Genomic DNA, 24,385 nt, shown 5'->3' on the forward strand with positions numbered 1-24,385 from the left:
AGATAGTTGTCATGACAACCTCAGATGGATAGTGATTCAGTAACATACATTCATTCCATTTATCTATTTATTCACTCAAAAAGTACTAACTGAGAGCCTACTATGTACCAGGCCCTATTCAAAGTATTGGCAATACTGCAGTCCTCAAACCAAAGTCCTCACCCTCCTGGAATTTATATTCCATAGAGGAGCAAGAAACAAAGAGATACATGATAAAAAAAGATAAAGATAACTAGGGATGGAATGAGAGGGGTGACATTAATAAAGGGTGGCTGGGGAGGGTTCTTGTGATATGTGGTGTCATTTGAGCAGAAATCTGAACAAAGTGAGGTAACAAGCCATGTGGGCACTAGGGAATTGTTTTTTGGACCAAGACCAATGTGTCCAAAGGGCCTGAGGAGAAGTGTGACTAAAGTGTTCAAGAAATGGCAAGGAGACCCACGTGGCAGGATTAGAACACAAGCAGGAAGAAATGATAGAAGGACAGGATCTGACAGAGTAAGCAGAGCATGAGGAGACATTCCAGGCAACAGTAAACACTGCATTTTAGTGAGCTGGAAAGCCATTCCCATTTTGCTACTTCAGGCAGTAATTATAGCTTCTAACAGCAATGGAAAGCCGTATTTCAGCCATATTCTTGTTTCCTCTGGTAATCATTATGTAACATATAAACACAATATTCATCTCTAAATTATTGACTATAGATCATAAAGTAAAATAATACATACTCTGTTCGTATTTCTGGATCACTATGACAGGAATGACACATGGCACTGAATCGAGACACAAAAAAGTCATAACGTCTGTGATAGGATGGTGTGTCTTCTTCAATATTTGCAAATTTGACAAACTAAAAAACACAAATAATATAAACAATATATATTACCTTCTTGAAAGTGTGGACCAAATACATTTAATTTCATACACCACCATATTAACAAGCAATATAAAAATAAGAAACAAACAAAATATCAAATACGACATTAATACAGAAGAAACTTTCTTTTCTTGAGATAGGGTCTTGCTCTGTTGCCCAGGCTGCAGTGCAGTGGTGTGACCATAGCTCACTGAGCCTCGAATTCCTAGGCTCAAGTAATCCTCCCACCTCAGCCTCCCACGGCGTCAGGACTACAGGCATGCACCACCAAACTTGTCTCATTTTTTGATTTAATTTTATTTTTGTAACAATGGGGGTTTCGCTATGTTGCCCAGGCTGCTCTTGAACTCCTGGCCTCAAATGATCCTCCTGCCTTGGCCTCCCAAAGCGCCCAGATTAAAGGCATAAACCACTGCACCCAATCCAAAAGAAACTTTTTAATAATAAACTTTTAGAAAACAAGAGGAAGAAAAAAGAAGAAACGTAATCTATGCTTTCCCTAAATCTTAATCCATAATAATGACAACGTATTTATCATTGCACAAAGAACACAAGCTTTGAAGTAAGAAAGGCCTAAGATTGAATCCCCCTATTATATACAGCATTACTTCACTGTCTTTCGACAAGTTATTTAGCTGTAATTCCTCATCTATAAAATGAAAATATTTCTAAGCTTGAAGGGTTTTCGAGAATCATGACATAATATATGTAAAATATCTAGCATATACTGTATTATTTCTTTAAAAACATGAACCAATGTTGCACGGCATTAACATGTATTACCATTATGTATTATTATTTGTAACAAAAATTATATATTATTTATTGATATTATTTAATATTTTTCTTTCTTGAATCAGTAGGTATACAGCTATACTATATTATGCTCCACACTTTTCTATATTTGAAACAGTTTACAATAAAAAAGAGGTAAAAACAAAAAGTATCTAGCACAGTTTTTGAAACAAAGGAGAACCGAAATACATTGCATCTATTACTGTCATATTGAGTTGGCATTAGCATGAAGAGGAAAATGTCAACAAATTAAACTGTACGAAGACCATTAATAAATTTTAAATTAGTACTGGTCGTGTTCGACAACATAAGGCACTCAGCACCACTAAGAAAATTAGACCACTAGTAAATACTAGGTAATTAATGTTGGTCAAGATAATATGGCATTTCATTTAATAAAATTCACTCAAATTAAGGTAGGTAACTGGGGAATTTGGCCTTTTGCCCAAACGACTCATTAAAACAATCTAACGGCATTGCTGGGTGAAAGGAAAGACATTTCTGGAAATGTATACTAAAATTCTCCCCCTAGCTAGTAAGCCACTTCCCCAAAATGTTCCTCACTTAATGTAAACAAAACCGGAGAAGCCCTAAGTAGCTACCTTGCCTGAAACTAAGCTTGTCACATCATCTAAATGCATTTGGAAATACCCAATATATTCCTGCTGAAGTAAGTGAAAAAAATCATATTAAGAGTTTTGAATGAGGGCTTATTTAATGCTCTTGCTACCAGTAATAACAGTGCCATGCACTCTTCCAAGAGCTTCATATATATCAACTCATGTCACACAACAATCCTGTGAGATTGGTATTCTCATTATCCTCATTTCACAGATGAAAAACCAAGGTAAGGAAAGAATCAATAACTTGCTCAAGGTATACAGTTAGAAAGCGGTACAGGCGTAGTTCAAACTGGGGTGGTCAGACTCTGGAATCCGTACTGTCAGCATCTTGTATACTTCCTCTTCCTGTCCTATACCAGAAAATAGTTATCCATACACAATAGCAGGTAATATATGATTGTTATTTATTAAAACTCTGAATGGAAACATACAGTATTCACGTAGGTTGAACGCCTTAAAGCTTCTCAGAGAAGAAGTTGGAACTGAAAGACTGAAGGTGATACAATGAAACTAAAGACAAGAGAATAAATATTACCACTGTATTTTCTTTTTAAAGTAGGTATGCTTTCCCCAAACTTATTTTAAGGGACAATGGTTCAAGAGAGAAGAAAATGAATGTGGCGAGCAGAAATAGTTCAGAAGCAGTCTAAAAAAGAACAAACACACAAAACCTTAACTTCTATGGTAAATTTATTTTTAAGACCATTCAAAGACCATTCAGGACCATTCAAAGGAAAAGAAGAGCCTTTTCAACGGATAGTAATGGCATAGTTAAATATCCACATGCAAAATGTGGATAAAGCTGAATGCTGAATTCACACCACATAAAAAAGCTAACTCTAAACGGATTATTAAATACAAACCTAAACTGTGAAACTCTTTAGAAGAAACTATGGGAGTAAGCCTTTGTGATCTTCGATTAGGAAATAGTTTCTTAGATATGAAACTGAAAGCACACCTGTCCACCACCCCCTCAACACACATACACACCCACACACACCAACAACAAAAGGAAAAAAAAAAGCAATTGAACTTCATCAAAATCAAAACTTTAGTGACTCAAAGCATACCGTGAAGAAAGTGAAAAGACAAAAGCATAGAATTGGAGAAGATATCTGCAAATTATGTATCTGATAAATAACTCTTACCAAGAATATATAAAGAACTTTTACAACTCAACAATAAAAAGACAATTGAAAAAAGGAGGGAAAGGATTTGAATAGACATTTCTCCAAAGAAAATATACCCAAGAGTCAATGAGCATATGCAAAGTTTTACCATTAGTCATTAGGGAAATGAAAATCAAAACCACAATGAGATACCACTTCAGACCCTCTAGGATGGTTAAAATAAAAATAGACAGACAATAACAAGCACTGATGAGGATGTGGAGAAACAACACTCACATGTTGGTAGTGGGAATGTAAAATAATGCAACCACTTTGGAAAAAAGTTAAACACAGTTACCACATGACTCAGCAATTACACTACTAAGTATATACCCAAGAGAATGAAAAACACACATCCACACAAAAACCTGTACACAAATCTTCATAGCAGCATTATTCATACTAGCCATAAAAATGTAAACAACCTTAATTAATGAAAAGGCATGAAACTCAAAAGGAATGTAGAACACAAAGTGAGTGTTGCAATAAAAGACCAAGAGAAAATAAAAATGACAGGTATGTATTCATTTACAGGCAGATATTCTATCAGTTAATACCACAGATTTTACAAGAAACAGCAGAAAAAGTGAGCGGCAAAGTATTCTAATTATCTTAATTTGTGTTGACTGTTCAAATGCCCTATTCAGGGAATTCGTCTTTACCAGGTAAAGTCATTCTAAGAAGCAATTAATTCTAGATATGCTAATTAAGCATAAATTTAGCAACAGAATAGTTTTACTCACAGAATTTGTTCCAAGAACTTGAAGCTTTGGTTCCCCCGATTCCAGCAGCTTTGCCACCATATGAAGAAAGCTTTCTACAAATGGCTTAATGCTTTGAGAATGGCAAGCCATGAGAAGTTGGTCCAGTGCCTCCATAGCAATCAAAACATACCTACGTGTAGGAGAAAAATAATGTCAAAGCATTTCTACCTCTCTTAATTCTCCTAAGTGCTTTCCATTGGAAGAAATGAAATAATTCTATTGAAATACACTGAAGAAAGAAATCCAAATTTAGTGACTCCTCAGTAAAATCTTAATTCTCAGCACTAATATCTTGGTTATAAAATAATCCTTTTATCAAAGCATACAGAAAATATACACTGTATTCCTCCATTTTCTCCTTAACTAGCTGAGCTTCTTTAACATTAACTTAGTGTATATTTTTCTTTGTAAATATGGACATTTTCTATTTTCCAGACTTTCAACCATATTTACTTGTATCTGACCCAAAATAATTATTATAGTAATGTGACAGTTTCCAATATAAGCTACTTATATGTCTAAATGTGAGTAGATAAAACACTATCAGCAACAGAACATTATTTTAAAAACCTCATAAATATTACTTTACAATTCATCAGATTTTACATCTTGTACTTAAAATTCAGACAGACACCAGAGGCTAGGAAGGGCATGTAAGTGGGGCTGGGGGGGCAGGGTGTGCAGGGATGAAGAGAGTTTGATTAATGAATACAAACTTACAAAATCAGATAAAAGAAGTAGTTCTAATATTCAATAGCACAGTAGGGTGACTAAAGTTAGCAACAATGTACTGTATATCTCAGAGTAGCTAGAAAAGGACTTGAAATACTCCCAACACACAGAAATGATAAATTGAGGTGACGGATAGCCCAAATACCCTGACTTGATCTTTACACATTCTGTACATGTGACAAATACTCACATGTACTCCATAAATATGTAAAATATCATGCATCAATTTTTAAAGGGTAAATCTAAAAAACAATTAAAATTCAGTCTTTAGACACTTTTCCTTCAACAATCAACCATAAAGCTATGTGTGCCATGATTTACTAAAATGTTCTAAGTGGTAACAACGCAAAGGTACAGAAAGCTAATATATCACTTGGAGAATAGAATACTCCAATAAACTTGGACCATAAAATAACAGAATGAGAAAGTATTTATAATCCAAATTGCAAAGTTATTCTTGTGCGACCACAGAGACTATAGTAGGATGGCAGACTTCTATTTATCAGTAGGAGTATAGCTAGCACAGTTCCAAATCAGCATGCTTGAATTTCCTGGGCCTTGATACCTAAGCCTAACACAGTTCTTTCTTATTACTCCTCTGAGAGGTAAAACTGAAGCTGTATGGAGAAAAAAAATCATCTGGTTCACAGGATCTTTCTGTTTGTTTTCAATTTAGAGATTGATTTTTAAATTACAGTATTGCACTGATAGACTAAGTGAGTCAATTTCTACTATTTCCCATTAGAAAAGTCTCAAAAATCAATAGTCACAAGCTAAAGGTAACTCAGGAAACTAACATAGTCTACTCACAAAACCTGACCACCAGGAAAGTACTAAAAGCCACAGCATCTATCAGAGTACTATACATTTCTTTGTATAATATTACAATGTTTTATCCTCTATATATTATCTTTGTTGCACTAAACTGCAAAATAATCTATAGAATGATTTAAAAGTCTAGAAAGAATTTTCCAAAGATACTATTTTAGCAGCCTTTAGTTTCCTTACCCAGAACGATGTCTGACAACATCCCTGCTTAACCTTTCTGCCAGGTAAGAACCAATTCGATCCAGTTTCTCTGGAGCAGATACTGCATAAAATGTCAATTTCTCCATATCAGCTTTCACAAGACCATCCTAAAATAATAAGAAAACAAGATAGATTATATTTTCATGCTTATTCTATTTTAAGTGTTGCCTGCTTTACATTTTCCCTTTTGGATTGGGGATTAAATGGTATTTATGAATAACCCTTCTGTACATAACCTCCTTAGCGCTAATATTCACCATGATGGATACATAGAACTTTCAAAACTTTTTTTAAATGCCCCATTTACGTAAAACACAAACAGTAAATTAGACTCTTAACATCTTCCTTTATAGAGACATAGCTCAATTATCTGTAGTATCTAGGCAATGGGATATAGATGTAAAAGATTTCAAACAAAATTTGTTTCAGTTTAAAATGTGAAATGTTATTAAGCTTGTTTTACTCATTTACTTACACGATAGTCAACATATGGCTTTTTTAATGATTCAGAAGTCAGTGATATCATTATAAGTTTTTGTTGTAATTAATAAACGAGAAGGTATTCAGAGCTGTAGAATCTATACTTATTCAACGTATTTAAAAAGCAACAACAGGTCCCTGATATGGGATTCTAAAATGGTCATTTGTCGCTGCCTTTTAAAAGATGATGTGCAACAGGTGCATACATTCTCCACAATTACCACATAAGTTTCTTGGCCATATATAACCCAAGTAAGTGTTGCTTAGGAATATTGGAATAGGTGAGAAGAGAAAAAGGGAAAACTATGTTAGAATCTACAACAAAAATTGTGTAGATGTGTGTTTTCACCTTCAACTGGTCCCTCAATGTTCTTTGGCTATTTTGCTGTTTTCCTAGTTGAGTCGCCCCCTCATATTCTGCACCTACTCTGTTTTCCTCAAACTTGCTACTTTGTGCCTCTCTCCTCTCTCAGACAGCAAATGAGCTCTTCTCTTTCTCAGAGAAGGTGGAAGCCATCAGATTAGTATTTACTGGCAAAACATCCCTGCTTTCTCAATGCCTGCTAGGCCAGTAGATCTTAACCAGGGGTAACTGAGCCCCTCTAGGGCAATGTCTAAAGGCATTACGGGTTGTCATAGATAGGTGAAGGTGGGTACTGGGATCTAGTAGGTAGAGGCCAGGGATGTTTCTAAATATCTCTCAATGCACAAAATAGCCCCCAAAAGTAAGTAATTATCTAGACCAAAATGTCAACTGAAGCCTAAGTTGAGAAACCCTGCCCTAGGCAAAGTGAAGGAATCTAGTTTTCCTGTCTAGGAGGAATTGGTTTGCCTCTGCTCTAGCTGTCTTCCACACACAGTTCCATGATCTGGCTCTATCAGCTGGCCTCTCTTATTCCTAGTTCTTCCACCTCTCCCTCTGTATCAGTTCCTCCACATCATCATTTAAATACAATTGTATCTCTCCTATATTTTTAATCCCTTACTAATTTTATTGAGGGATAATCCATATATAAATAACTGCATTGACTTACAGTATGTAATTGGAAATGTGACAGTTGTATACAACTGTGAAGACACTGCTAAAAATAAGATACGGGTTGGGGATACCTCATCCAAAATGCTTGGGATCAGTAGTGCTTTCAACTTTGGCTATTTTTTCAGATTTTGAAATATTTGCAGATACTTAACCACTTAGATAACCCTAATTCAAAAATTCAAAATCCAAAATGCTCCAGTGAGCATTTCCTTTGAGTATCATGTCAGTGCTCAAAAAGTTTTGGATTTCGGAGCATTTCAGATTTCAGATTTTTGGATTAGGGATGTTCAACATGTACAGAACATTTTCATTGTTTACAAAAGATTCCCTATGTCCTTTGCAGGCCACTTCTCCCTCTTCAGGCAACCATTGCTCTGCTTTTTATCACTATGAATCAGCATGCATCTGACATAAATAGAATCACACAGTTTACAAATCATATCTTTTGTGGAAGACTTCTTTCACTCAACTCATCTCTTTGCCCAGGAACCCTTCTCCAGTTCACATGGATAATTCCTACTCATCCTTTAGGTCTTAGCTTCCTCCAAAAATGTGCTGCACCCTCCCAACAACCCCCGCTTCAAGTTTGGGTGAGATGTTCCAACTACATGTTCTTTTAGCTCACAGTACTTATCTCCACTATTATATTTTATCAGATCATCTTTTCATTCATTAAACAAACATTGAGTGCCAACAATGTGTCAGGCACTATGATAGACATTAGGAAAGCAACAGTGAGCAAAGAGCTGCATTAACTCATTTAGTCTTCATGAGAACATTATGAGACTGGTACTATTTATTACTTCCATTACATGATGAGAAACCAAGGGACTTGCCCAAGATCATCTGGCTACTAATTTTAAGAAATTGTTTATCTGTCCCCCTTACTGGATTGTTCTTTCAAGGCAGGGACTATGACATGTTTGCTTCTGCTTTTGGGTACCTACTGTCTGACCCATTATGGACGTAACACAGATTTGTTTGTTTTAATGAATTAAAAATAAGAAATATGGTAAATTGAGTAATGTTTGCCATATGTATTCAAGGTTCATGCAGATCTTTTCCTTTTTTAAAATCTAATTTTAAAGACTGCTATTTAAATAAATTTTATATAAATCCTTGCCAAAAACAAGGATTCTTTCTCTAATTTACCTGTGGTCATTTCAATGATCAAGTGTACAAAGCTCCCTCACTGCCTACGAGTTAAAGTGACTAAAGAGAGGCCTTGCTTGTCATTCACAATCCTCTAAAATCTGGCCTCCACCTTACCTTCAGTAACCATATATCCCAGACTTCTCAGGAGAATAATTATTTGGATATTCAGCGTTCTAACTGATAACATTTGAAATTTCAAATGAGAAATCATGGTCAACATGATTACCACCCTTACACTCTAAAATTAGGTTATGTAAACCTTTGCTTGACGTCTGATGGATAACTTGCTCTAGGCTTCAAATATATGTCTTGCTTTCCCATGTCTTTTCTCTTTCCCCTCACTTGCAATAAAGAGACTAATCTTGTCTACCTCTCCAGATGGTATACATCCTTCAAAGCTTAGTAAATCTCATTTCCTCTGTGAATGCTTCCTGGAGGTTCCCAACCCACAGTGATACCTCCTTGCTTTAGAGGCAAAAACTTTCCACCTGATTTACTTTACTGACGATTTATGCATTGTAATTTCATATTTAGTATGTTTCTGCTTTATGTCAGTTACTGGATGGAAAGGTCCTTAAAGGCAGGTACTGTATCTTAGGATTTTTAATATGTCAGAAATTATCCACGATATCTGGCAGCCAATAATATTTAATTGATTAACCTCCTCTACATAACTGAAAGTTTAAACAGATTTGGTTAAAAATAAGATATATCAACATTAAGTTAACGTTAAGATAACCAAAAGCTTTATACAGGTTGTTACATTTTAAAGCAAATTTTGAAAGTCAAAAGCCATGTAACTTTTTTTTTTTGTTCATATTCATTTAACATGAGACTACAGCAGTCTTAGAAAGGTTGAGGCAATGTGAAACAAAATCACCCCAACCAGTTGCCTTGAAACCAGTAATCTTCACAAATAAAATAATTGTTATTAAAAAATTAAATAGTATTTAAGCAAAAGAAAACTCTGCCTGAAACCATCTTTCTTTACCTCTCAGTTCTCTTCTAAAAACTGTGAGGACAATCCCTATTTATTCTTTGGATCTTAGCTTAGATTTTTATCTCCTCCAGGCTTTCTTCTCAACCCAAATTGGGTATCACTCCTATCTACTCCAGTAGCAGCCCATACTTCATTAGTCTAGTACAATATTTTTTCACAACAAATTGCAATTACCAATTTACTTATACATGTGCATAATGAGAGTAGAAAAACTTCTCTCTGTTCATAGTGGTATCATGAGCACTTAGTTTAATCTGGTACTGGTTCATAAATTAATGAACATAAATTAATGAGACAGTGTTACTTAAATTAGACACTATATAAACTATAAAAGAACATCAATTATCCATTTTTCCAGATTTCTGCCTAATCTACTAAAAGGATCTGAAACCTAGACAAGCAAGCATGGGTCATTTAAGAGTTAAAAAAGGAAAAGTACAAAAAAAGTAGTACAAATGATGAGATGTAGGGGTAAAAGTAGAGAAACGAAATTGGGGAAACCTTAGGGAGGTCAGCGGGGGGCAGAATGGGTCAGCAAAGAGAAGGATCAGTAGATGTAGATCAAATTACTTTTGGATCTTCAGGGAATATGTTGTCCACCAGGCGTTTGTAGCGAGGACGCAAAGCGGAACAGCAACAGCATACTCCTGTTTAAAAAAAAAAAAATCAAGAAATATAGAGATTATTAATATTGTAAACTGACCTGGAAATTCAAGTTTCTGAATATTAACGGGCTATAAAAAATACAAAATTCAAACTGCCACAAATAAAGATATACAAATGTAATCAGGAATTAAGAAAAGAGTAAGTTAAATTTCTTATCCTTACTCCAAAGACACGCAGCTTCTAAGAATTTTTGTTTAACATGCATACACATCCTGCCAAATTCATCTGACAAAGTGAAAACAACGTCCATGCCCCCTTTACCTCCTTTCTGATGTCATCTCCCCACAACTCCGTCATACCCCCACCCACCTGTCGCAATCCACTCTACGCCAGCCACAGTGGTCTCCCTGCTAATTCTAACTAGCTAGGCCCCCTCCTTTGGATCTTAGCTCTCACTGTTCCCTCTGCCTGGGGCATGCCCAAGTATCTACTAACAGCTGTAATAACTCTGTCACCTTCTTCAATTCTTCATCTAAGCCTCTCTGACCACCCTTACCCTGCTCTACCTTCTTTTTCCCATAGCACTTATCACCTAACACATTAAATAAACTTTCTATTGTGGTTACTGGTCCTCATCTGTGCACCCTCACCAGGACATAAACTCAGGTGAAGGCAGGGATCATTGTTTTGCTCGCTGATGAATTCCAAACAACTGAAATAATCTAAAAATACTTCAGATCAACATTAATACTGACACTGAAATAAATTAAAATCAAATATGTATTAAGCACACAAGCACTGAGCCAGGTCCTGTATTGCAATGATGAAAGAAGCTTATAACCTGAAAAGAAGATTAAGTGAGTACTTAGTGAACACTAATGCAAAGCCAAATATAGTAAATTCAAATTGTTAGCATGGCAGAGACTGGCCATACGTCTAAAAAACAAGTCCTAAAGCTTCAAGTTTTCTGTCAGAATGGGAAATGCTGTCATTTTCAATAAGAAAGATTCTTAATAAGCTATTACATTTCACTTACATTAACATTTCTGATGTTATACACTATAAACTGCTTTTAGTTTAAAAGAGCTTGAAATATAAATGTAATCTTGGAATGCAAACAATGTCCAGTTCCCACTTTTGGGAAGCTTAGGTTTACCAGGAGAGACAGATAAGCAAATGGTGAAGTGTCCAGTGGACAGCCACGGGTTAAAGAACATGGGCTTTGGAACAGACAGATCTGAAGCGAATCAGTCTCCCTCTGTCCAGCTGGGCTGGGTGGGTTGTCTTACTACACTCAAGTTTCCCCATCAGTAAAAACAGATGTAATAATGTCTTCTTCATAATAATGAGAATTAAATAAAATTTTATATAAAGCTCTTATTAAGCAAACACTCAATAAAATGGTAACTATTATTAGTAATGCAGTAAGAAGAGTATTACAATCAGGGCAAGCAGATGATGATCAAGGGCCCTTAAGATAGGATTTCCAACAGCATAAAAACCTTTGTTGTAAACCCATAATTTAAAAATCACAAATTTTACATATGGTTTACAACTGTAACTATATCAGCAGCAGGAGGAACAATTACCACTTTCTGAAGATGACATGTGCAGCACTGTACTAAGGACATTACAACACTATTCACTCTCCTTTAGCAGCTCTCTGAGGGTCATGATCATCTCCGTTGAATAAATGAGGAGTCCAGCTTAGAGAGGCCAATTTTGTCCAGTAACACCCAGCTGGGGAGGATCTGAGGAACTGCAATTCCAACCCAGACCTGATTACTTCAAAGAGTAACTGCCACACTAAACTCAAGTACCAGCAAATTTCTAAATTATTTTAAATATTTTAGCTTTCTATAAATCATGACCAATGAAAATAATTGCAGAAATGTGTGTGCCTAACAGATGAGGGATGCATTGTCATATAGGGAAATAAATGACCACCGTGAGTTTCTCGGGAAGGCCAACACAAAACAAAACACCTTTTGACCACTTACCAAAATAAAAAACTACCCACTATAAAGAAGGCATATAGGTTGAAATTTTAATTTACAATTTCAGGTTTTTATAAAATTATATCAAAGACAATATAAGGTTTAAATAATTGGCAATAATAATCACAAAAGAAATTACTATATAGACTTTTAAATAAATAAGAATACTCTACTTACAAATATCACAAGTAAAATAAAATCATTGGACCTACTCAAATATAGAAATGTAGTTGACTCCCTTGTTGAAGTAAATTCATAAGGCTTTTCGAGTTCAGCTGCAGGTACCTGGACATAGTCCTTCATGTTGTATCAGACTATTTTCTGGTCGATCTTTCTGACTCTAGATCCTCTTACCTGCTGTTGAGGAAGTGCCTAGTTCACTTTACTTCTAATTAATTAGCAGAGGGCACAAAAGTACTGGAACTTATCTAACTTGTCATTGACATCAAATATAAAGCTATCAAGAACTTGGTAATATCCCTATCAAGTTCTGCTAGCAAAGCCAACTAGCTTAAATAAGATACTATTGAAGTACTTATATTGCTGGCTTAATAAAAGTAGGTTTTTCATACAGGTTAAATAAGAAAGCAAGCCTACATATACCCCCTTTCCTTAAGGCATTCTTTCACTTCCTCCTCTTCCTAGCTTCTGATCCCTTCCAACAAACTCACTTAGGTCCTAAAACTAATATATTTGTGACCTCATCCCAAATGAAAAAAAAAAAGAGGGAGATGAGCATATCACAGAAAGTCTCCAACAACTGGCACATCTAAGCAATGTAAATTATTCCTTTAAATTTAATTCTATATTGCAGTTCTTTTCCCCAATTGTATGTCTAGTGCCTTTGCAGTGTTTGTCACCTAGGAAATATTCAATAAATACTATTATCAGTAAAAATAAATTAATTCCAGCACATAAAGGAGAAAGTTATCCACTATTCTCCCCCTATAGCATGTAGCATTCAGAACTCTGATTATGACACATTAGAAAAATATGAAATAGGAAGGCTCGAGTGGGATAACTTTGGGAAAACAGAATTCAGACACAGTGGATAAATTATAACCAAAAAAGTGCCAGGCTGAATATTATAGTAGTGTACACATAGGCTCAGGAGTAATCTATTCAATACAGCTCTCTGAGCCTTAGTCAGTGAACAGGAAAATCCTACTACCTACTTCTCGCCGTTAAGGGTATTAAATTAATAATACATAAAAAACGCTTGGAGTGTAGAAGCCACCTAAACACACTTAATATGCTCTTTTTTTATGAACAAATTTTACATACTCCTGAAGTAACATTTCTTTAAAGACATCTGTGATATTGTGAAATATATATTTAGTCTTCCCATTTCCTAACAAATAGCTTCTGATAGCCTTAGGTTCTCCAAAGTGCTAAGTGTCATTGTGCATACTAATGAGTTGACTGATGGCTGGGGGCTCAAGGATAGCTTCCGGTGTGGGTTAGTCACAGTAAAGACCAAGGCATAACCAGAGGGTGGGGACTTTCAGCCACAACCCCTAACCTCTAAGGATGTGGGAGGGGCTGACAGTTAAGTTGGTTACCGGTGGCCAATGATTTAAATCAATCGCGCCTTTATAGTGAAGCCTCTATAAAAAACCCAAAAGGACTGGGTGTGGATGGGCTTCCAGGTGGCTGGACACATGGAAGTTCCTGGAGGGTGACTTACCTGGAGAGAATATATTGGAAGCTCCTCACCCCTTCTCCGATACTTGGACCTGTGTATCTTTTCCATCTGGCTGTTCATCTGTCTCCTTCCTAATCCCCTTTATAATAAACTGGTAAATGTAAGTAAAGTATTTCCCTAAGTTCTGTGAGCCATTCTAGCAAATTAGCTGAGCCCAAGGAGGGAGCGTGGGAATCCTGATTTATAGCTGGCAGAAGCACAGGAAAAACAACCTGGGGCTTCCAATTGGCATCTTGAGAGAGACAGAGAGAGACAGACAGAGAGACAGAGTGTGTGTGTGTGTGTGTGTGTGTGTGTGTGTGTGTGTGTGTGCTGGGGGGGAGGGGGGCAGGGGGGAGGCAGTCCTGTGGGACAGAGCCCTCAACCTGTGGGCTGTGACACTACCTCCAGGTAAATACTACTAAGAACTGAATTACGTTACAGGACACCCAGTTGGGGAACTGCTGGCTCAGTGCTTGGGGAAAATCTCCCACACATTTGATCACAGAAGTGTTCTGTGTTGTGACAGTATAGTAAAGAAGCAAGCAGTTTGTTTTTTCTACTTGATACCCCAAGAAAATTCTTCTCCTTTGCTCCCCTAATATCATTCTTATATAGATTCAGCAATGCCTCTTAGTCCTTACACAGTAGTGATGCCAATTGACCTCTAGAAGAGGAAACATCCTCCTCCTTCAATAATGAGGTATTAGAGCTAATTTCCAATCCATCCTGCCTCAAAGAGGCATTCATAGAAGGACTTGAGCAGCTGCATAGAGAACTTCAAGGTGAAACTGATAGTGGGGATTAGGCAGGTAGGCACTCAAAGGTACTAGGAGAATTCTGAATACTGGGAAGCAATACAGTAAGTGGTTGGTTGACCAGTGAGTACTTCTGGTTTGTGACAACATTTGCTTTCCTATGCAACTCTATAAATGTGGGGACTTGGATCATTTAAAAAAAAAAAAAAAAAAGGCCCCTTTAAAAATAAGCAACTTCCACTTTCAAGGGACTATATTATTCAACGATAATTTAACTGGAAATATTGATGTCTCCACCACTAACTGCCACCATGCCACTGGCTATACTTGGGATAAAGCTATCCTCCAAAACAAAAATGCTAAGTTAGTAACACTGTTCACTGGAGATGAAGAATGCTTAGATTGTATTAATATTACGGAAACTGACTGTATGGCTTTGAATTAAGTGTGTGTCATAATCTATAAAAGCATACAATAATAGTATCTATACCTTCTATGTAGCAATTCCCTCATTTAATTCTAACATGTAACATAATAGAAATTCACTGACATATGTATGGCTCACTAGATTTCACACTTTTAAATGACAGTGCCTATGATTACTGGATTTTGGTCCTTTATGCCCTCACTATATATTTCTATCATAGCAACTGTAACAATCTACCACTCTTATTTACATATATGTGTCTGTCTTCACCACCAGAATATGAATCCCTCAAATGCAAAGCCCATATTATCTTACTCATTGTTATGCATGTCAGGCATAAAGCAGACATTTATAAAAATGCTTTTTCCTAAATAAGGACAACAAAATATAAAGTGAGTTTAACATCTGCTCCTATATGCTATAAAAATCAATAAAGTACACTGCCCACCATAAAACACTAAATAGGTGCCAGAATGATATGATTTTTTCCAACAAACAGAGGACAATGTCAAATGAATCACTTTGAACAATTCATGTTTTATTTTTAGGTCTAGCAGAGGCCACCAGTAATCAAGGTGAAAAGAGACAGACTTTCTATTAGAAGATTTCTAAAATTAACCACTTCAAGAACTCTAGCTCTCTGGTGTCCAAAACCCTTTAAAAGAGTCTGCCTCACATATATTCCCTGCAAGGTTAAAATTAAAAGTCAAGTTACTCATTCAGTTGATGTGAGAACAAGACATTTACTTCATACAATCAAAAATATTTAGCAATATTACAGTTCCACTCACACATATCCTTTCCAGGTACCAAAACAATTTACATATAATATGTGTGTGTATGTGTGTGTATCTACACATATATGTCATATGCAGTAAAGCTAAATATGTATGTGTACTGCATATTATCTTACTGGAAAAAAATTAAATATTACTCAGCAGAGCTACCCAAAGACAAGAGCAATACACACACACACACGTATTATATAATTCTGTATTTATATATATACACACACACATACATAAAGCCTGTAATATAGGTGTCATTGTAGCACACTATGCTACCAATGACAACTACAAGGACTTAAAAAGGTGACTACATACTTTAAAAGACAAAGGTTTAAAAATTAAGTTTTGAAACAAAATTTGGACATTTAGGATAAAGGCTCTCCCATGTCAAATAGACTGCACGGCCATAAGCACCACAGAGGTTCAGAGGAGAGAGAAAACAACTTCCGGCTAAAGTGAAAAGAGGTTTTACCAAGGACATGGAACTTGAACTGGATACTGAAGACTCCCCTGAAGAACGAGGAAGACTGAACTAAAAGGAATAAACTAGAGAGAGTGAAGGACAACTGTAATCAAATGGAACAACACAAGCAACATTAGGCAGGATGGCACATGGGAAAAACAAAATGCATATTCTAGTGTCCCAGAGCTTTGAAAGAAAAGTGGGAAAACATGAAAAGAGTTTGGTGACTAATTAGATATGGGGTCAAAAGAAAAGGAACAAAATAATCTTATCTTCAGAAAAGTGTTCCTTTTAAAAGGATTTTAATCCATTAGAGGAGTATTTTATTACACGATTCTTTCCACATATAATCGTAAACCTTCTCTCCTTTCATTCTCAATTTCACTACTTGTTTTTAATTCCTAGGCACATAAACCTTATGGAAAAAGAGGACAACAAAGCAATAAATGGAATTAAAGCTCCAATTCTGTTTTAAAAGATGGTCTTCTCCTTACATTGCAATAATTTGCTCTATAATAGGCATAACACAGACAAAACTCTTGTACACTTCTCCAAACAATTCTGGGAAACTGTAGAAAAAAATAAAACAGCACCTTTTTTTCCTGAGGCAACTAACTGGTTTATACCCTGTATCTGATTTTTTCCCACTATTACAATTTTTAAGGTAAAAAGTTTTAATTTTAGACATTATCCTACTTATTAGTAGTCAAGTTACAGACTTACATTTAGATTTAACTTGACTGTATTTTATCATATTTGCTGGAAAAAAATTAAATATTACTCAGCAGAGTTACGCAAAGACTAGAGCAATAAAATACAGAGTAATCCTGGCTTCTGGAAAATATTATTCTGAGAGATTTCATTGGAAAAGCTTCTAGAATCATCATTCAAAAAAAAAACAACAACACAAATATTAAAATCAGATAATATAATTCCCTTTTCATTTCATCTCATCCTGGCTTAGTTTGCAAAATAGGAAACAACCCAATGGATGAAAGAGAAACCAGAGCTGCAACCAGGAGAGAAAAGTACTCATACCTTTATCCCACCACTGTACAACACTGCATGGTTCATCCCTATTTTCAAGACTATATCCCTGGACCCCGCATGTCCCAGACCATCTTCAATGTGCTCAGCTGGCAGAGTCTTGGCAAGGAGACTATACCGCCTCAGTGTCCCAATCTACAGAGGTAAGTAATCAGATGATGCAAAAATAAAAACTGAAACAGTATGTGATTCCCTTTTTTAATACATAAAAGATTGACTAATGTCTTCTACAATGTCAGTAGTACTCTCAGAGTTAAAAAAAGAACATTTTCATTGTTGTAATTTTTTTTAAAAAAGACTTTCTTCTTTAATGCAAACCATGGTACTATTACATTGAAATTTACCTTGCATAATTAATATGTTTTTGAGGACGGTAGTAATTACGTAGTGGTCTAAGATAAATGTTAGGGATCATAATTAAGAGGAAGAAAAACAGAGGAAAGGCATAAGGCAAATCAGATTATCCACAATTTATAATAGAACTGAGAGTGAATTTACAATAGTACTAAAGCACTAACATGTTCTAAGAGTCCTACTAAAATGCAGTCCAACAAAAGCACTTGTTGGCAAAAATAAAGTGTTTCCCTATATTTGTAGGGAAAACAGTTGGCAAAGTCATTACGGAGACAGTTTCCATTTCTAGAGTGCATTTCAACCAATCAATCAATATCTTTGGAGCTTTCTATAGGAAATTACTTCCATGTCTCAGAGAAAATCTTGGTAAATACACAAAGTAACAAAGCTAGCCAACATGTACAGGAGTATTTTACCTTAAAAACTGAGATCTGTGTTTCTGGTAACAGCTTCCTTTAATACTAAGAGGACAAAAGAAACTGAACAGCTTCCCTTTTATTAGCCTATTTATAAGCTAAATATTTCCTGTAAAGGACTTTTAACAACCTGAACAAATATTCATGAAACACCAAGGAGCACTGTCTTTTTGAAAACTGCTTTTGTTGTATCAATGCTTGAACATAAGCTAATGACCCAGGAACTGTCACTCATTTCTAAACAACTTTAAAAGAACAAATTATTTTGAGACAACCAAAACCTTCTGTAATTCAAAAATACTATTAAGGTAAATTAAAAATTCCACATACAAAACAGAAAATTCTCATAAAAAATAAAGACACCTCAAATTAGGGGATCTCCAAAATGTTCACAATTAGAAATCAAAATACAGAAAGAACCAATAACATTAGTACAACAAAAAAATGGGATTGTGGCAAGAATATGTGAAGGCAAGAATTCAATTTGCAAATCACGTATTTACATGGTTTCAAGCTTCAAAGGAATTTATATAATTTGGCATTTTGAGAGTGGCTAGGGGGTGCTATTATTAATTATGCCAGGACCAGTGGCATAAACTTTAACCATCCTGGGCAAACCAGGAGCCAGGATAATCCTACTTATTCTCCTGCATATTGGAACATGTCTAAAGGTATCAAATAGTCAAATTTTCGGCTACAGTTGCAAAATGAAGAAAAGCAGCAATAATCCAGTCAGGGCAGATAAAGATAAAGACAAAGAGTAACATGGAAGACCAGTAAAACAAACGAAAAACCCTAAGATGTTACCTGGCTTTTTTTCATATATAATAACTATACCCATAATACTTACTGTGCATCAAATAATTTTTATAGAAAGCTCATTTACTCAACATTTGTCATGAAAATGTTTTATAAAATGTCTACTACATATAAGGCACCAAGATAGACATTGTGAAATTTGCAAATATTCATACAACTGGTTCCCGGTATCAAGAAGTTTAATATATATCAAGATTGTAAGAAATCAATATTACAGAAAACAAAATATATAGTTCCTTTACTAAAAACAAAGCTAGATGCAAACAAAATAATAATAACAGGAAATGACTGGATTGACCCTCAGTCTTTGGGTGTAATTATATACACCTAATTATACCGATTTGTCTATCAAACTTTTAACATTTAACACATCTCTAAGAAACAATTACCACCACTTCTAACTCCCTAACAAAATCAACATTCATAAAAATCTTCTCTTACTATTCGTATTTATTCTTTAATTGTACAAGGTTACCTTGGAATAAATACAATCAAAGCAAACTATGTTTCCATAGTACAATGCTTCTCTAAGGGTGGCCTGTGAGCCCTCTGAAGTAGAATCTCCTAGAGTACTTTTAAAAGAGAATACTCCCTGACCCCCACCCAGGACCTTCTGAATCAATCCCTGGGATGGGATACCAGATTTCCTCTTTCTAAAAATAAGCCTCCCCTCCCACCATGGCCCTCATGCACACTCACGTTAATTCGGAAGCCATTGTTCTAGAGAACCACTCCCCTTGTATAAGGATGTAGAGAATTTAGCATATCACCTTTTTTCTTGTGTACCTCAGGTGTTTGAGAAACTGTCTTTATCTAAGTCACGCAATAGATACGTTATAATATAGATTGCACCTCATAAGATCATCTTATATATTATAATGACTGAATCATAAACAGCACTATAAAGAACCAGGAGACCAAATGAGTGAGAAAAATAACGAATGCTATGACATTCAGAAAAGACTTCACAGGAGAGACTGATGTGATAAAGAACTATCACTGGCAACAGGGAGCTGGTATTTGTGACTAAGACCACTAGAATTTCCCTATTATTTTCAAACGTTGCCACCAGACCTCATTGGGGAGTAGATTTCTTAAGTAATTTGAATAAATGAATACTTGGCAGACTCACATCAGAAATAAATCAGGACTAAATGGTCTTTAAAATCCTAAGCCAAGTATTTCAAGTTCAGTAAAGGAAAAGTGAAATTATCATGATCAAATTTTCCACGTTTTTCTAAAACATGACCAGACCTTTGAAATTTTCTCTTTTCTTGAGATTGTGCTAATATGTTTCTCTGTATTTCATTCCATTGTGTTCTTAAAATTATTAGTCCTTGGGATTTATTTTACATGCAATGACTAGAGAACAGATTATACCTTTGGATAAACTATTCTATTCACCTGTTCCTGTCTTCCCTAGAGAAGACTTCTGCTATAAGAGAGGAAAAGTGACTTATTTTACTCATGAGTCTGGAAAAAGGAACCTAGTAGGCTCTAAAACACAAGCATCAAATCTATATCTGTACCATCTGCACAATGTCCATCCAGCACATGGTAAGAGCTCAATATGTATTTGTTAAATGAATGAATAAACAAACTCTTAAAAGTTTCTCCTTCAGATCTGCAGTCTGCAATTCATTCCTCCTGCTTATAAGCATACTTGGGTCTGGAAGCGTGCATCTTTACGTGATCTCTATGGGGTTACAGGGAAGTTTGAATCAATGTGCCTTCCTTGCAAAAGGCTTGATCAATGCGTTTGCTCTGCTAACTTGGGGTGTCCCTCAGATACACCACTGGGAAGTTTAGATTTGCAGAAAATGTAACAGAAAGACTGATAAGGGACAAAGGTCAAGAGGCACTCTCCAACCCAGCCTTACTAGTAGTAAAACTGATATTTTGACTTGTATCAGACTGACTTTTATATTTCTACATTTCAGTTGGTTCTAAACTCAAGAGAGGGACAAAGGTGAAACTGCTACGCTCTGAAAACCAAAAAACAGATGTGCCTCAGAAATACATATAATTGGGAAAAACAATACCTAATCTAATGTATTCTTTTAACAAGCATTTACTGAAGCCTACCACGCCCTAGGCATTAAACTAAATGTAGGGAATACAAATACAGGCCATAATCCCTGGCCTTTTAGGAGCTGTAATCTGGTGGGAAAAGATAATCACATACAGAGAGAATTATCTCTGTGACAACAACTATCACAGGTTGCTATGAGATGATAGCTAATGGGATAATGAACCTTTCTGCAAGAAGTAATGACTAAATTAAGTCTTGAAGAAAAAGTAGAAATTAGGCAAAGAGGAGAGGATTATCATTCCCAGGCAAAAGGAGTCACATTAAGGCTCTTTAGAGGTTTGAACAATGTGGTTTTAATTTGAAAGTAAGCATGAAGTTCTGCAACATGAGAAAAATGCATAGGCAAACTCGCAGGAAGTTGACTTGGAAACAACTGAGTGTAGAAGGTAAAGAGGAGGAGATGGGAAAGTGTTGACAACTGGTTGGATGGCGGTGTCACTGACCAACAAGAAACACAAGAGGATATACTCTGGGGTAAAAGGAGGATATCAAGAAGAGATAATGAATTCTGTCTTGCACATATTAAATTTGAGGTAAACTTGAAGGTGGGATATCCTGTAGCAATAATTGATCTAAACTAGAAACAAATTTAAAAAACAAAAGCATTTAAGTGATAGCAAAAGCAACTAGATTAGCTGAGATCACTAAGGGCACATAGGAGAGACTTAGAGAATCCCAAAGAAAGGAAACATTTAAGGGATGATCAGCACAATAAAAGCAGAAAGAGAAGACCTCTGAATAAACAGAAAGAAAATTACAAAAGAATAGTGTTAGAAAACGCAAAGAAGAGTGTTTCAAATACTGTACTTTTTACAAAGGTACCAATTATACAGACAAGATACATGGACTTTAAAAAATGCTCCAGTAATGAGGAAACATCAGAAAAAGAAATCAGGAACATTTTAAAACGCAAGTAAAAAGGAAAACATGATTTTATAATAAAGTAATTTAAAATTTCAAGATGGACTAAATATTGTGACCAAAATAAATCACAACAGTGGCAGTTTCAGAATACCCAGATTGAAAATCATTGTTCTATAGACCACATCTGACATGGAAAAAAGAGAGACTGATAACATAGTTTACAACAAGATTATTATTTAGGTAATATAAAATTTCCTTTACGAGGAGTTACTAACTTATTGCTACTTTAATCAGCTTTTGGAAAGGTAAGTCTTCTACCTAAATAACAGAATTTAAGATTACAGTTTACAATTCCTAGTAAATGTTGAAGGATAAAATAATTGATTAGAATAACAACAAAAGGAAAGTTTGAAGATAAATAGCTGAAGAAAAAAATCTGTATAATGTCTGCAGAAACTCCACCCTTCACGTAGCATTTAATGTGTAACATATGAGAAAAGCAGAGATTTGTTCTAACAGGATCAAGAGTTGGGCAGTGGTCTTATTCTTCTAATACACACAGTAACAAAAGTTCCACATTTGAGGCATTCTTACAGGAGAGACATTCCAAGAACATTTTAAGTATTTCATGACTAATCAACAAATCAACTAGGTTTATACGGTATTTACTACATGCAAAGTTCTAGGATTGCAACATGTACGTCGTCTTCAAGAAGTTCCCAAACTAGAAAGACTAAAATTCAAAAAATTCTAGTTGTCAGATTTTATTTTTCACAGTCAGCAGACAATTTTAAGATTATAGCTGCAGAATTACTACCAATGCTTTCAAAATCATGATGAATAGGAAGTTCTAAAAGGATGGGAATTTACAAGGCTTTCATAGTTCATCACATCTGTATCTGTTCTTTAACTTGTTTCCAGGTAGTTTCATAAGGGAAGGGCTCTTCTCACTCATCTTCTTGTACTCTCACTTTTTAATTTTTTGGTTTTTTTTTCTAAAATAATAAACGATAATTCAATTTCCAGTAAGTGAAGAGATGAAAGAAGTTGTAAATTGTAAATGAATAAATTCAACACCAAAAAATTAACTGATAGCTGGTAACTGATTGGTACACACATTCTGGTTCCTAAAAAAATGTCTTGCTAAAAACCATTTCATTTTGTATATGAGTATATGGATGACCACCTTAGAACCATGTAATGCTATACCGATTTTGCTGTCCATGTTCACTTGTGTCTAAAATCATATTAGCACCAAATAATCACCAAAAATAACAATATTTAACTTTTCATGCAGCAATTTTTTGACGTAGAGTGTGACAACACTTTAATGGTTGGAGTTCTCAAGTTTGGGGAACAGTAACCTAGAGGAAGATTTCTAGTCACTGCCACAAAGCTCTGCATTTAGTGCTTTTGCTTAATAATTTGATAGTTTGGATACCGAGCAAATAGGCAATGTTCTGTCTGTCACATTACAAAAAAAGGCAGTGGCAAAGTAACATGTATGAAGAATAGGCCAGGCTTCTGCTGTTGTCCCTGTCTTCAGCTAACTTACCTCCCAGCCTCAGCCCAGCACAATTCTTCAAGTTGTCCCTAACCACGACCTACATAAAGCTAGGCAGGTGCTACTCTCTCTACTACCACGACCATTACCATTTGGGTTCATAACCTATTGATCTGTTTTTCTCAGAGGTCTATAAGCTCCTCAAGGGCAGAGCTGTGGTTTATTCATTTCTGAAAGACTCAGAGGGTGAAATGTAACATTGAAAAGGAATCCAGGCCGGGCGCGGTGGCTCAAGCCTGTAATCCCAGCACTTTGGGAGGCCGAGACGGGCGGATCACGAGGTCAGGAGATCGAGACCATCCTGGCTAAACGGTGAAACCCCGTCTCTACTAAAATACAAAACTAGCCGGGCGAGGTGGTGGGCGCCTGTAGTCCCAGCTACTCGGGAGGCTGAGGCAGGAGAATGGCGTAAACCCGGAAGGCGGAGCTTGCAGTGAGCTGAGATCGGGCCACTGCACTCCAGTCCGGGCGACAGAGCGAGACTCTGCCTCAAAAAAAAAAAAAAAAAAAAGAAAAGAAAAGGAATCCAGAAATGACTGATAAGAAAGTCCACAGTTACCATGTACATCTTTCCCCTCTGTGAAAGAAAATTGCACCCTTGGAAATGTGAAGTCCTAAACTATTAATCATTTTATAAGTTGCAATTAGTTACAGTCAAAATGCTATAATAAAAAATGAAAACATCATTTGACTTCCACACTGAAAATACATAGAAAGGTTAAACTGATTATCATAAAAACTAGCTGGACATGGTGGCACACACTCATAAGGCTCAGTTACTCGGGAGGATAAGGAAGGACGCACCTGAGCCCAGGAGATTGAGGATGCAGTGAGCTACGATCA

General features: G+C 35.8%; 1 protein-coding gene across 5 annotated transcripts in view; it reads right to left on the reverse strand.

Moving 5' to 3' along the window:
- EFR3A (EFR3 homolog A) overlaps positions 1-24,385 on the reverse strand; it is a 109,559-nt gene that overhangs the window by 58,347 nt on the left and 26,827 nt on the right. For 4 of the 5 annotated variants that reach the window (XM_017875176.1, XM_017875175.1, XM_017875177.1 and 1 more), the window contains 4 exons: positions 10,234-10,310; positions 5,969-6,096; positions 4,208-4,358; positions 729-850 (listed from right to left, as the gene is read on the reverse strand). In XM_017875176.1, coding sequence (XP_017730665.1) covers positions 729-850; positions 4,208-4,358; positions 5,969-6,096; positions 10,234-10,310 — 478 coding nt within the window. Of the gene's footprint in view, positions 1-728; positions 851-4,207; positions 4,359-5,968; positions 6,097-10,164; positions 10,311-24,385 lie in introns of all 5 variants that reach the window. The other variant, XM_017875178.1, reaches the window with a different exon arrangement.

The sequence above is a fragment of the Rhinopithecus bieti genome, unplaced genomic scaffold (assembly GCF_001698545.2).
Source record: "Rhinopithecus bieti isolate Rb0 unplaced genomic scaffold, ASM169854v2 scaffold_7212, whole genome shotgun sequence".
NCBI lineage: Eukaryota > Metazoa > Chordata > Mammalia > Primates > Cercopithecidae > Rhinopithecus > Rhinopithecus bieti.